The 14,955-nt window shown below is 39.3% G+C and overlaps 1 protein-coding gene across 1 annotated transcript; it reads right to left on the reverse strand.

The window, feature by feature from the left end:
- Positions 1-922: 922 nt before the first annotated feature.
- On the reverse strand, positions 923-10,243 carry LOC311076966 (gamma-secretase subunit Aph-1b). Its single transcript, XM_084105485.1, has 7 exons — positions 9,771-10,243; positions 9,300-9,473; positions 8,739-8,812; positions 8,514-8,636; positions 7,040-7,167; positions 5,511-5,634; positions 923-3,237 (listed from the first exon to the last, which is right to left on the reverse strand). The coding sequence occupies exons 1-7, from the start codon at positions 9,881-9,883 to the stop codon at positions 3,206-3,208; spliced, it is 768 nt and encodes a 255-aa protein (XP_083961611.1). The 5' UTR covers positions 9,884-10,243; the 3' UTR covers positions 923-3,205.
- Between the last annotated feature and the right edge of the window lie 4,712 nt (positions 10,244-14,955).

Here is a 14,955-nt window from a genome sequence, read left to right on the forward strand (position 1 = left end):
GTTACATTATATATGTTAAATGTATAGAAAGTTATTTGTGTGTATTTCAACACAACTCAGTTGAAGACTGAAGAATTATGCAATCTAAAGCACTGGGCAGGTCACAGGGTCATTTATATATTGACAGAAGGGCAGAGGTCACATGACTCTCAGAGCCTAACGTGTCAAAGCAGGAAATATCAGTAACACTTTACTAAGTTAAGTTATGCAATCGATACCATGAAACAGCAGTTTCATTCTGTTACTAATCTCGGTTAATGTCAATTTCTACACAAACAGAGTAGGCTAGTTGCCAAAAGTGATGTCCGGCGGGGATATTTGCTCTTAATCGCCCTAAAAGCTTGATTAAACCATCAAAATGTGAGGAATATATATATATATATATATATATATTTAAATATGAACTTGGTTAAGGTCAAAAAGCCAAACTACAACTACAGGTTTTTTTAATGCAAAAAATCAAAACAAAAAAAGCATAGAAAAACAAAAAACTTACAGAAAAAAAGAAGAAGAAAAAAACATACATTGAATACAACATAATCAGTTATCAATATTTAGCTGTTTCTCTCATTTTTGCTGACAAAAATTATGTTGGAATAATTTGTCATGTTTCATTGTGTTATCACAAAATCTTTCATACATTTTTCATATTTGAATAAAGGGTATTTTTCCCAAGACATCACTTTTGGCCACTGCTGTACATTTTTTACATTTTAGGAGTGAACTAACAATAAACTAGATTAATGCCGTGTACATTCATGATACCGGAGGCATTCACCAATGTTAATGAACTGAACCTCGATGTAAAGTGTTACCCGAACATCACCTTATGCATTCAGTTTATATCCACGATTCACATAAACGTGCACCAGAACTGCCTGAGCAAATATTTCACTTCCCCCCAAATAACTGAGACTCCATGTACTCATTAACAGGGTCTTTTTTAATCTTTTTGTGTTTTTATAATCAATCAATCAATGAACCGCAATCTGATTCCCTGTTTGGCACATCATATTCTTAGAAACATTATAAAGCAGCATTAAAATGTTACATAATTACAAGAAGTCCTTTTGTAGTTGAAATTCAGGAAAGCACCGAGTTATTGAGTCTCAATATACAGAAGAGAGATGTCCATCTGCACGGGTCTTAACACTGGATGCCGAACGTAGAGCAGAAACAGCTTGCGTTCACACACAGAGGAAGAGTGCAGAGAGTAATGCATGAACACACAGAGGAAGAGTGCAGAGAGTAATGCATGAACACACAGAGGAAGAGTGCAGAGAGTAATGCATGAACACAGAGGAAGAGTGCAGAGAGTAATGCATGAACACAGAGGATGAGTGCAGAGAGTAATGCATGAACACAGAGGATGAGTGCAGAGAGTAATGCATGAACACACAGAGGAAGAGTGCAGAGAGTAATGCATGAACACAGAGGATGAGTGCAGAGAGTAATGCATGAACACACAGAGGATGAGTGCAGAGAGTAATGCATGAACACACAGAGGATGAGTGCAGAGAGTAATGCATGAACACACAGAGGAAGAGTGCAGAGAGTAATGCATGAACACACAGAGGATGAGTGCAGAGAGTAATGCATGAACACACAGAAGCACAGTGAATGTTGGTGTTAAAGCCTCAGAGAAACACACGGAGCGCTGTGTGTGCTGGAGAACAGCTGATGTGTCAGTTAATACTGGGATGATGTTAGTGTGCTGGGTTAGGAATTAAAGCAGTGTGTGTGTAAGTCACTGAGATGACGAGTGTGAGATCTTCAGAGAACACTGATGACAACACTGTCCACTTCTGAAGCGCGTGTTAATGAACAGAAAAGACTCGGGAATATCCACATATTGCTTCCCGTGCACGAGTGTGAAGGATGCATTCAGTCGTCAGAAATAGATTGAAAATGAGGTTTAGCTGCTGTTATTGAGCAACAAACACATGGCGGTTCCACTTTATTTTAACGTGTCCTTGTTACTGTAGGTACTGAGTAATAATACTTAACATGTACTTACTATAGGGTTAGTTGTGTGTAGTTATGCATAATTTACTGTCATTACTATAGTAAGTGCATGCAATGTGTGTAACAAGGACACTGTAAAATAAAATGCTATCCAAATGACTTTAATTCAACATTGATGAAAAATGATGGTTAGACTTTATGTTAAGGTGTCCGTGTTGAAGGTGTAAGGTAAGGGTTAAGGTTAGGGACAGGGTTAGTACCGTTATTACCCAGTTATAGTAATTACAGTAACACTTTATAATAAGGTTCATTAGTTAACTACCTTAGTTAACATGAACTAAGAATGAACAATACTTCTATTATTGTTTTTATTAATCTTAGTTAATATTAGTTTCAATATTTACTAATACATTATTAAAATCAAGAGTTGTATTTGTTAACATTAGTTTATGCACTGTGAACTCACATGAACAAACAATGAACAGCTGGACTTTTATTAACTAACATTAACAAAGATTAATAAATAATGTAACAAATGTTTTGCTCATTGTTAGTTAATACATTAACTAATGAACCTTATTGTAAAGTGCTACTGTAATTACTATAAGCACATAGTATGCACATGGGGAACAGGACTGTGAGATGAAGTGCTGATGGATTTGGTTTAGGATTGGTTGCATTAAATTCCACCGGAATGACTTTTGAAACGGATGATCGGCATCGATCTGTCCAGAAACTGCATAATTACACACCGAGACCTTTGTTCAGTTTGAGAACGGCGTAAAAGTTAAATGTTCTCATTGTGCATTCATTTGTCACAACACGAAGAACGTGTTCCAGAATGTACAGTACAAATATTCAATGCCAATAAATGGAAATGATCTTGACTAACACTACTACTAATGATGATAATGACGATTACATGAGTGAGAGAGGTGCCGTTTCGACCACATCCTCGTCCTAACAGTGGCTCTACAATAAGGCTTCATTCGAAATGTAAAGGACATCGATTAAGAAAACTCAAAACCACAAACACTCACAAGAAGAGCCAGAGAATGTTGCTTTTAAAACAAAATAATATTAAAGATCTGTCTGACTGATTTGCATGGAGATCAAGCTATATACAGTGTTTGTGTGAGAGTCCGTGTCCCGTCTGAGATGCTGGTGTGTGTCTGGATCCGCTGATGTGCTCTTCACACACACTCCTGCCGTTCAGTCGAGCCCTTCTCTCGTCCTGATCTCACTGTGAAGATTCCCCTTCAGCTTTCCTGCCTGCACACACACACACACACACACACACACACACACACACACACACACACACACACACACACACTATTAGACAAACGGGACGGTATCAACTTAAGGGCTTGGGATGGCGTGACAGCACTGATCATGATTATTTTGGCTTGCTTAGTTGGGGACATTTAAAGAGGCTACATGCAACTTTTTCCCCAAAATAAACGTAACAATAGCCTTTTTATTTGACCATGTATGACTCAAACATCTCCTGATGAGCATACTGACACCTTGTCCGCTCACAGTGGGTGCACCTATAAGCCTGTATCCTATTTTTCCTATTTTCTGTCGGGTCGGATTTTTCGCGCGCTGTCTGCGGATGTGACGTCAAGCGCGTTCATGTTAAACGTTTCTGATCACTCTGCCACCACCGCTAGTCAGCAAACAAACTTAGTTTCTCAAACAATATATGTATTTGACTGTTCTTACCTCTGTAAACATAATGTTGACTTCTTTGCAGCGGATGACTTGTGAAGTGTGCACGTACGAGAGCGAGCAGAAAGGAAGAGCAGTTCCGTTTTTTGGCCACAGGTGTCAGTCGCGAGTTTAAATTTCAGAAAATCGCATGTAGCCTCTTTAATATTCAACATTATTGATCTCCTGCATTGACACCATTATATGAGAACTGAACTGAGCTGGATTCCAGGATTCCAGCTCATAAAACCCACGAAAACAGGATTTCAAAAAATTAGAATATTACATGAAATCACACAGTAATTACACAGTAACACCATGGTCATTGAACCAGGTTTTGGTTCTTTTGGCAGTGTGGGCAGGTGCAAATCCTGCTGGGAAATGAAGGAAGCATGAAGTGCTCTGGAAACGTCCTGGTAGACGGCTAAAAGTTTAAATAAATAAACTTTTCCATGATATTCTAATTTTTTGGAAAGGGTGTATATATATATATTGAAGCTTGTATTCATACGCATATATGTATTGCCATTGATTTAAATGCAGTTTAATATTAAAGCGATAGTTCAAGTTCACCCCAAAATAAAAATGACCCCATGATTTACTCCCCCTCAACTCATCCTAGGTGTATATGACTTTCTTCTTTCAAATGAATATAATCGGAGATATATTAAAAAATATCCTGGCTCTTTAAAGCTTTATAACGGAAGTAAATGAAGGATGAGAAGTTGAAGCCCAAACAAATGCATCCATCCATCATAAAAGACACGGCTCCGGGGGGGTAATAAAGGCCTTGTGAAGCGAAGCGATGCGATTGTGTAAGAAAAATATCCATATTTATAACTTTAGTAATAAGTAAAATAACTAGCTTCCGACAGACGGCCATACGCAACGATTTACGGTGAAAGAGTAACACTTGACCCGACGCATGGCGAACGTGGAAGCGCAGATGATAGAGCAAAACACCAATCAGGAACTAGAAGTCTAAAACGAGGAGAAATGTGCGAGGAGCTTGAGTTTGACATTCTGAACCACGAGTTTCATCGTGGATAGATGCACTTTTATCATGGATAGATGCACTTTTATCATGGATAGATGCACTTTTATCATGGATAGATGCACTTTTATGATGGATAGATGTACTTTTATCATGAATAGATGCACTTTTATCATGGATAGATGCACTTTTATCATGGATAGATGCACTTTTATCATGAATAGATGCACTTTTATAATGAATAGATGCACTTTTATCATGAATAGATGCACTTTTATCATGGATAGATGCACTTTTATCATGAATAGATGCACTTTTATCATGGATAGATGCACTTTTATGGACTTCAAAACAGAAACGGCCATTCACTGCCATTATAAAGCTTGGAAGAGCCAGGACATTTATTAATATAATCCCAATTGTGTTGGTCTGAAAGAAGAAAGTCATATACACCTAGGATAACTTGAGGGTGAGTAAATCATGGGGTCATTTTAATTTTTGGGTGAACCATCCTTTTAATTGTCAATTCATATAATAATTATATGAATATATATGAAATGTATAATTCTAATCCATATAATATAAATATATTTAGCAGCAAAAGACGGGCAAATTATCATTGTGATGAACACCGCTAAAAAACAATCCACCTTCTTGTTCCAGAAAAAACTGAGTTTCCTCAAACTAATCTCAAACTACAACAGACCTCAGGTCCTCGAAGCCAGGCATGAGGAACACTGGTATAGAGGTCACACTTCAGAATGACACCATAAACCCTCAAGAACCAGTCAAATCCAGCAAGTGAGGCACACAAGGAGCATGATGTAGCGTGTCTTACGTGTGCAGAGTGCGCTGAGGTTGTGTAGGGATCCTCCAGATGAGAAGAAGGCCCAGACGGCCATCAGGAGCATGATGCCGTACACCGGAGGAAGACTGCCTTCATACAGCGGGTTCAACAGAGACTGAGAGAGAGAGACATCAGAGAACAAATCTGATCAGGACAGGAGGAACTGGAGGAAATATTCTCAATGATATCAATCCATAACCTGACTTGTGACACAGCCTGAATCATAAGCACACCATGTTGGTTAGTTCGGTCCTGGTTTCTCCCTTTCTGTCACTGATGGAGTTTGAGTTCTTGCCACTGTCGCCTCTGGCTAATATTCAGCAGTATTACATTGATCTGACTGTTGTATGAGAACTGAACTGAACTGATTTCTCCAGAGCTGCTTTATAGATTAAATTAACGAATTTCATAATTTATGATCTTTACAATGTACTGAATCAACACTGAACTGAACAATGACTTTTACAGCTGAACTGTTTGCATCACTGAATCATTATTTTCCCGTTTGTCATGGTTAAGCTGCTTTGAAACAATCTGTATTGTATAATGCGCTATATAAATAAAGGTGGCTTGACATTCATTGTTTGAGATGCATGTTATTATAAGGCATAAACAGGGTCAAAGTCTGCCGAGCTATAAAAAAAACAATCTGAGCAATTACACTTTCTGGGGAAAGTTTATTTAGCGCGGCACACGGATAATCCCAGCTGTGCGTATGAAGGCAGAGCACATGACCCCGCTCCTGTGACATCATGACGGTTTCAGGTAAAGTGAACCTCCAGAGAAACATTAGACATCTGAGCAAGAGCATATCATGAATTAGCATGGTGTGCATATCAAATGTCTGGTGTGACTTTAGCATCACAAGCTACAGTTACTCAGCTTTATAAACCGGCACATCAAGCTATGAAGCCGAAGTCTCTTCTGCTCGCCAAGGCTGCATTTATTTGATTAAAAATACATTAAAAACTGTTTAATATTATGACAATTTAAAATACCTGTTCTCAATGTGAATATCTAGTAAAATGTCATTTATTCCTGTGATCAAAGCTGAATTTTCAGCATCATTACTCCAGTCTTCAGTGTCACATGATCCTTCAGAAATCACTCTAATATGATGATCAAGAAACATTTATGATTATTATCAGTTGAAAACAGTTGTGCTGATTTATATTTTTGTGGAAACCGTGAAACATTTTATTTTTCAGGTTTCTTTGATGAATAGAGAGTTAAAAAAGAACAGCATTAATTTGAAATAGAAAGCTTTTGTAACATTATAAATGTCTTTACTGTGTTTAGGTGGATTTATATAAATTAACCTGCATTATATAGAAAACTGTTGCTATAAGAATATGGAACTTGTGGCCTGGCATTGAAAGGGTTTGACCTCACATCAGAGACTGGGTCACATGTTCAGGACAGTGAAAGTGTGTGTGTGTGTGTGTGTGTGTGTGTGTGTGTGTGTGTGTGTGTGTGTGTGTGTGTGTGTGTGTGTGTGTGTGTGTGTGTGAGAAGCTCACCAGGCCAGCAACGAGCAGGTGTAGAGCGACGACAGCAGCGATGACCCACCAGCGGCTCTTCTCACAGCCCTCGAAGAACACAACACCCCAAAACGTGTGCAGCAGCGTCAGCGCCAGGGTCATCAGCGCTACACACACACACACACACACACACACACACACACACACACACACACACACACACACACACACACACACACACACACACGCGCGCGCCTTAAAGCAGGGCTTCACAACACCAGATCACAATAATAATCGCTTTTTATTTCCACTTAGTTATTTTAGTACATCAACTTAATGTACATGAAAATGAGAAATGCTGCATTCATTGGCAACTAGCAGAAATAAAATAAGTGTTTTCAGTTAATGTTTGTCAATTCAAGTAATGTTTTTTGATGGTTTTCATTTTAGTTAATTATAATAACCTTGGGTGAAGCAACATGATGGTGAAATTTTAGGCCAGTTTTAAATCTGAGGTTTTTCTGTTGTGTGAGTTTGAAAAGAGCCATCAACAAATGTGTCAATAAACACATTTTAATGATAATACTGAAACAATCAAGAAAAATGAAAGGAATGTATTTTTGATAATGTTATATACACAAGCATAAATATGCAAATGTTTTAGAGTCTATGATTGGCTCATTATTGCATTGATTATTATGTTTCTAGCAAGTTATATGTTTGGCAACAGTTTTTCTAAGTTTGTGTTCTTCTTCTACTTCACTTCTAAGTAGCTTTTCATTTCTGAAACAACCATGTAGGAAACACATCATGGCCAAATATAAATGTTGTGATGTTATTTCCATCAAGAGTTGCATCAGTTTTCTGTCCAGATCTGGTATTGTCAGTGCAAGAGTCCAGCACTCTGTAAAGTCTCCTCCAGCACATCCCAAAGACTGTCAGTGAGTTTAAGATCTGGACTCAGAGGTGAAAATGATTCTTCTCGCTCCTCTCAACCATTCCTTCACAATCTGAGCCTGATGAATCTTGGCATTGTCATCCTGGAATATGGTTATGATGTGACTTCCTGTTGTTATGGTTGTTTAACCTGACAACATGACCTTTACTCTGTGTCACATTAAAGGAAGCTGTGCTTCTATATTTCATGGCCAAATCCAGGTTACAATAGATTGATAAACAACTACAAACCTTTATAATATGCTTAACATTCATTTTTAATAAAACTGATTCTAGACTGACTTTGTTTAAACCCATTTCAGGGTGTCAGAATAATTTTTTTCCACAGAGGAATAGAAATATCACAAAACAACCGTTTCAGATATTTTCTGTGAGTGACCCATGTGACATCAAGTGTACAATCACTTGCTGCCAGCACGATTATCATTACAGAATATACAGCTTTTATACATTGGTTTTGTGTCATTGGTCAAGAGTAAAGACACCACACCTCGTGGCTGAAGCTGTTGATTACTCTGGCTATCTGGACGGCCCATGAGGCTTTGCAGGAGCTCACCTGCTGTAATGAAGTAATACTGTGAGTCTCCGAAGATGCCGACCGTCCCGGGACCCAGAGAGTCGGATAGGATGTTGATCATGGAGAACGCACCACTCATGATGCCAAAGCCCAGTCCAGCCACTGCCACAAAACACACAGACCACCTGATCATAAACCTGCCTTCTAGTGATCTTCAACAGGCCTCAGGAAACACAGCAGCAAGAGGACAGGAGCACAGTTTACCGTAAGCCATCTGCCGGACGGAGATGTCCAAACCGTCCTCATCACTAATGGCTGCCAGTCCCTCGTTAGCCTTCCTGATGGAACAACGAAAAATACACACACACATATATAATATACATATAAATATAATATATATACAGTAGTCAACATTTGAAGTGGATCAAAACCTTTAATCAAAGTTACACATGAATTTTGAACAATACCCGTTCTTATCTTAGGACAACTTTGCTGAACTTTTTTGATCCACTTCAAATGTTGACTACACACACATATACTATATAAACACAAACTTTCATGTTAGATGTGATTAATCACGACTAATCGATTTGACAGCAGTAGTATAATAACGTGTAACTACGTCACCTAAAATAAAATGTTCCCCAGTTCTTTAATGTGCTGTGATTAATCAAGTGGTGGAGTGTATGGTGATGATCTCTGTTATAATCCGTAGCCTTAAACAGTTCTGGAATCTGAGCCGTTCTAAGAGAAACTATGTGAAACTATGTCATGTTTGGCACTGAGGATTTCTTATCATTTATGGCACGCCATCATGAGTCTTACCTAAGCAGTCTGTAATAGGCAAAGCGAAACACTTCCTGGAGCAAGACCGAGAAGAAAACCCCAAAAATCAGCAGTCCCCTGTGCAGGGTGGGGTCCTGCGCCCCGTTACTGGCCTTCACAGCGATGAACCACACCAGAGAGGACAGGAGCAGAGACAGCAGCCAGAAGAACGCCCTGCAACACACACACACACACACACACACACATGACTGCTGCCACCTCACAAACATGCAGATCTTCATTCATGGAAAACAGACTTATTTTAACATGTGAATGTTCATAAACTGATGACTTGTTGAACATTATATAATGTTTAATGGAAAATATCTTATCAAAAGCTGATGTGTCCAGAAACTGAGTCTCTTCTCCATGTCACTGAATAAGTCATGCATGAATAAATCACGCTTTTGTTGACTGCATTAAAGTATCTGACTGTGGATGAGGTGAGTTTGGTGTGATCACGTGACTCACCCTGCGATCAGAATGATGATTCTTAGCGGATCTTTGACGATAGTGAAAACAAACAGGGCGAAAGCTGGACCAAACGCTATGAAAGCACAGCCAAAAAACACTGCCAGAGTCATTCTGTACGAGCACCTTCCTCTTCACAGTCCACAGCCGAACACAAACACACCAAACACGAGCAATGCCTAGAGACAGATTTACTTAATTCTCCATCAATCAGAGATCGTTTAAAACGCGTTTCAATACAGACTGATCACAGAATTATCCTACACAGACACATTAAGACATAAAAACTAATAAACCCGATAATAGTGGCGCGGTTTAGATCGTTCTTCAGTCAGCGCTTTGTTTGGTAACATTTTTAAACAATCTTCAGTTTCTCTTTCCCGAATAAAAAACACACGCGACACTTCCGAGGGCTTTTGTTTCGTTTAAACCTATGGTTTACGATTGGCTTGCGCTTCCGGGTTCACGTGCCTGCGCCGCGCGCTCCCGCCGCTGAGCGCCGCTGTCGCTAGTAAACAGGCTAGTTTTTTTAATTATTTTTTTTATTATAGCTTGAAGGAAGATACAATACACCAGAGCATGTCTAAATACACCAAACAAAGCTAAAAAACACAAAGCTTAATACAATTCCATAAAGTCCAAATAGCAGCAAACACAGAATAAGTAGGCTAAACAACAAAATCCTTAAGAAACATTAAAAAATAAAAATAAATTAAAAACATAAAATATTACACAAGGGGGTTATTATCAAAAAATAGCTTCAAAAGATTACATTGTTTTATTTATTTTTTACGCAAGAGTTCTAAAGATTTGAAGAAGTTTTTTTTTTAAAGTAAGAATGCAGGATGACTCTTAAAGAATCTGCATTAATGAGTGAAGTAATTGGCTAACTATTGTTAACCAGAAATTCACCATCATAATTCAAAGAAAAAGACAAATATTTTATAGTTTTGAAATCAAAGTCTGGTATTACATATTTCAAACTGAAAGGCAGGGTAGGCTATTTGTTTTATAAACACTTTTTGTTATACTGGTTGAAAGTCTCTTCACCAGTGACTCACCAGTCAGTCACCGAGATCAACCCAAACAACCATACTACTGTAATATGTTCATTATTATTGTAATGTTATGTGCTTTGAGACATGAGGTAGTTTAACACCATATCTCGTGACTCTTCGCAGACTCTGCTGTGTGTGTTCATGTGTTCTGGAGGAGAAGTGGCTAGAGACAAAGCTAGCTCACTATTGCTAGCCACTCAGAAATTGCCTACCCTACCTTTAACCAAACATAAAGGTTTGCACAAATTTCCATGAACAAAATAAGTAACGACTCTATATCAGAAGCTCAAGTAAAAAAAGTTGAAGTATGGGCAGAAAATAATAGTTATGTAAACAAACTTCTATAATCCACGTAGATAGAAGTTTGGTGCTGAGCGATTACGGAGTGCTTAAATGAAGTAAGAGTTTGGTGTGGGAATTTTAGTGCACAAAACACTGTATGGGGGAGGAACAATGAAGGATGCGATGGGATGGCGAGCTGAAGAGTGCTGTGCAGTAATGATGGTGAGTATGGTGGACGTGAACACAGGCTTGGAGACCGTATGTGATCAAACCCTTGTCTCTCATTGGGAAGAATTAAAGGAACACTCCACCGTTTTTTGAAATAGGGCTTATTCACCTTCTTTCCCACATTTAGATAGGTGGGCAAATGCATTTTTGTCTCAGTGCATGCGTTGTTTTAGTTTGACAGGGTCGGCGCTAGCTTAGCTTAGCACAATGAATGGAATCCTTTGTTGCCAGCTAGCATGGCCTGAGTAAAAGTGATCAAAAAATTACTAATTACTTCTTGTGGCCTGCGTATTCACAACGAGCACAAATAGCGATGCAGATTAACACTAGGCGATTTCCTAGGCAGATATTGACTTGGGACTATATTAGGGGGAAGCACAGGCGAAGCACTGCTACTTGGGCGCAGAGATATCACGCAACACATGAAATGTGAATATGTGGTATAATATGTGAATGTGAATACAGGTATAATATGGGTCGATCTCCTTGGTCATCGATGGCAGAAACTTGTCCCACTCACCACAGCACAGACACTATTTCAGTCGGGACTCGGGATAGATTAGCATATTCCCCCACATTCACACCACCAGCTCGTGTTGGCTCTCATCCTCACGTCCTCAGGCTGTTGAGCGATCGCAACCTCCTCCTCCTGTCATTCTATTTCCAAAGCACGCAGCTCCTCTTCTGAAAACTCAGGTATGGTTCTGGCTCTGGCTCTTGACTGTCTGAGAAGTCACCCTCTTCCTCTCTCACAAAATCAGCCATGTTCATTGCCATTCATGTACTGTAGGAAAAATAGCCAGCTACTATTCACGCCGGTATGTTGACGGAAGTCGTGGGATTTCATATGTTGCGTGATATCTCTGCGCCCAAGTAGCAGTGCTTCGCCTGTGCTTCCCCTAATATAGTCCCAAGTCAATATCTGCATAGGAAATCGCCTAGTGTTAATCTGCATCGCTATTTGTACTCGTTGTGAATACGCAGGCCACAAGAAGTAATTAGGTGGGGGTTTTTTTGTTTTTTTTTTATCACTTTTACTCAGGACATGCTAGCTGGCAACAAAGGATTCCATTCATTAAGCTAAGCTAAGCTAGCGCCGACCCTGTCAAACTAAAACAATGCATGCACTGAGACAAAAATGCATTTGCCCACCTATCTAAATGTGGGAAAGAAGGTGAATAAGCCCTATTTCAAAAAACAGTGGAGTGTTCCTTTAAGGGAACTCATGATTGGCAGTGACCATTTAGTGACAGTAGTTTAATATTAATTGCAAGTAGTATAAAAATAAAAAAATGTACCAAGAAAGAACTGGCTGGTGGATATGTGAAAAAGTGAATTAGGGAGAATTTTTTGAAATTAGTGAAGCAATTGGAGTTTATGGCATTGAAATTATAAAATTGCAGTGTCAGTACCACAAAACGTCATCGATATTTTATGACGGGTTAATGGAAGAAATTGAAATCTCATTAACAGAACTGTAAAAGTTAATATTATATACAGTGGGAAGAACAAGTATTTGATACACTGCCGATTTTGCAGGTTTTCCCACTTAAAAAGCATGTAGAAGTCTGTAATTTTTATCATGGGTACTCTTCAACTGTGAGAGACGGAATCTAAAACAAAAACCCAGAAAATCACATTGTAGGATTTTTAAGTAATTAATTTGCATTTTATTGCATGACATAACTATTTGATACATCAGAAAAGCAGAACTTAATATTTGGTACAGAAACCTTTGTTTGCAATTAGAGATCATACATTTCCTGTAGTTCTTGACCAGGTTTGCACACACTGCAGCAGGGATTCTGGCCCACTCCTCCATACAGACCTTCTCCAGATCCCTCAGGTTTCGGGGCTGTCGCTGGGCAATACGGACTTTCAGCTCCATCCAAAGATTTTCTATTTCTATTCTTTTTCTATTCTATTTCTATTCTATTTCTATTTCTAAGATATTCTATTCTAAGGGTTTAGGTCTGGACACTGGCTAGGCCACTCCAGGACCTTGAGATGCTTCTTACGGAGCCACTCCTTAGTTGCCTTGGCTGTGTGTTTCGGGGTGTTGTCATGCTGGAAGACCCAGCCACGACCCATCTTCAATGCTCTTACTGAGGGAAGGAGGTTGTTGGCCAAGATCTCACGATACATGGCCCCATCCATCCTCCCCTCAATACGGTGCAGTCGTCCTGTCCCCTTTGCAGAAGAGCATCCCCAAAGAATGATGTTTCCACCTCCATGCTTCACGGTTGGGATGGTGTTCTTGGGGTTGTACTCATCCTTCTTCTTCCTCCAAACACGGCGAGTGGAGTTTAGACCAAAAAGCTCTATTTTTGACTCATCAGACCACATGACCTTCTCCCATTCCTCCTCTGGATCATCCAGATGGTCACTGGCAAACTTCAGACGGGCCTGGACATGCGCTGGCTTGAGCAGGGGGACCTTGCGTGCGCTGCAGGATTTTAATCCATGACGGCGTAGTGTGTTACTAATGGTTTTCTTTGAGACTGTGGTCCCAGCTCTCTTCAGGCCATTGACCAGGTCCTGCCGTGTAGTTCTGGGCTGATCCCTCACCTTCCTTATGATCATTAATGCCCCATGAGGTGAGATCTTGCATGGTGCCCCAGACCGAGGGAGACTGACCATCATCTTGAACTTCTTCCATTTTCTAATAATTGCGCCAACAGTTGTTGCCTTCTCACCAAGCTGCTTGCCTATTGTCCTGTAGCTCATCCCAGCCTTGTGCAGGTCTACAATTTTATCCCTGATGTCCTTACACAGCTCTCTGGTCTTGGCCATTGTGGAGAGGTTGGAGTCTGTTTGATTGAGTGTGTGGACAGGTATACAGGTAACGAGTTCAAACAGGTGCCGTTAATACAGGTAATGAGTGGAGAACAGGAGGGCTTCTTAAAGAAAAACTAACAGGTCTGTGAGAGCCGGAATTCTTACTGGTTGGTAGGTGATCAAATACTTATGTCATGCAATAAAATGCTAATTAATTATTTAAAAATCATACAATGAGATTTTCTGGATTTTTGTTTTAGATTCCGTCACTCACAGTTGAAGAGTACCTGATAAAAATGACTTCTACATGCTTTGTAAGTGGGAAAACTTGCAAAATCGGCAGTGTATCAAATACTTGTTCTCCCCACTGTATATGCAACAACGGATTGATAAATTATATGATCAGTAAGTCATGGCAACATATGTTTTTACACTACTTTAACTCATCAACATAATTTAAGCAACTTTTTTTCTAAGTTATACAAGATTCAACTCGATTTTTAAAGTCACTTTAATATTTACGTTGAAATGACCAACCAAGATGATTGTACTTAGAAATGTAAGGCAGCAACTGAAGTTAAAGTAGGTGATTTTTTTTTTGTGTGTGTAAATGGAGGATTTCTAACACAATATCCTGTCTGTCTTAATCTGAATGTTGGGCATCTGTGCTTAATAATGCTGGACGTTAGTCAGAGCAGAAAGTGCATGTTTTAGTCTCATCATGTCTCATTTAGTCCCTTTTCTGAAAACTTGTTCATGCATTTGTTACATATCCAGATCAAATCTGGAGTTCAGAAAGATTCTCTGGAGTCATGTTATCAATAATGCAACAGTAGAGC

This window comes from Abramis brama, assembly GCF_963993115.1.
Source record: "Abramis brama genome assembly, chromosome: 25".
Classification (NCBI taxonomy): domain Eukaryota; kingdom Metazoa; phylum Chordata; class Actinopteri; order Cypriniformes; family Leuciscidae; genus Abramis; species Abramis brama.

Excerpts from the sequence above, each read along its gene's own strand:
- LOC311076966 (XM_084105485.1), bottom strand. The coding sequence starts at position 9,883 with ATGACTCTGGCAGTGTTTTTTGGCTGTGCTTTCATAGCGTTTGGTCCA. Across the intron at positions 9,474-9,770 it reads ATCATCATTCTGATCGCAGG|GGCGTTCTTCTGGCTGCTGT; the intron begins GTGAGTCACGTG and ends TGTGTGTTGCAG. Across the intron at positions 7,168-8,513 it reads GTATTACTTCATTACAGCAG|CGCTGATGACCCTGGCGCTG; the intron begins GTGAGCTCCTGC and ends GTGTGTGTGTAG.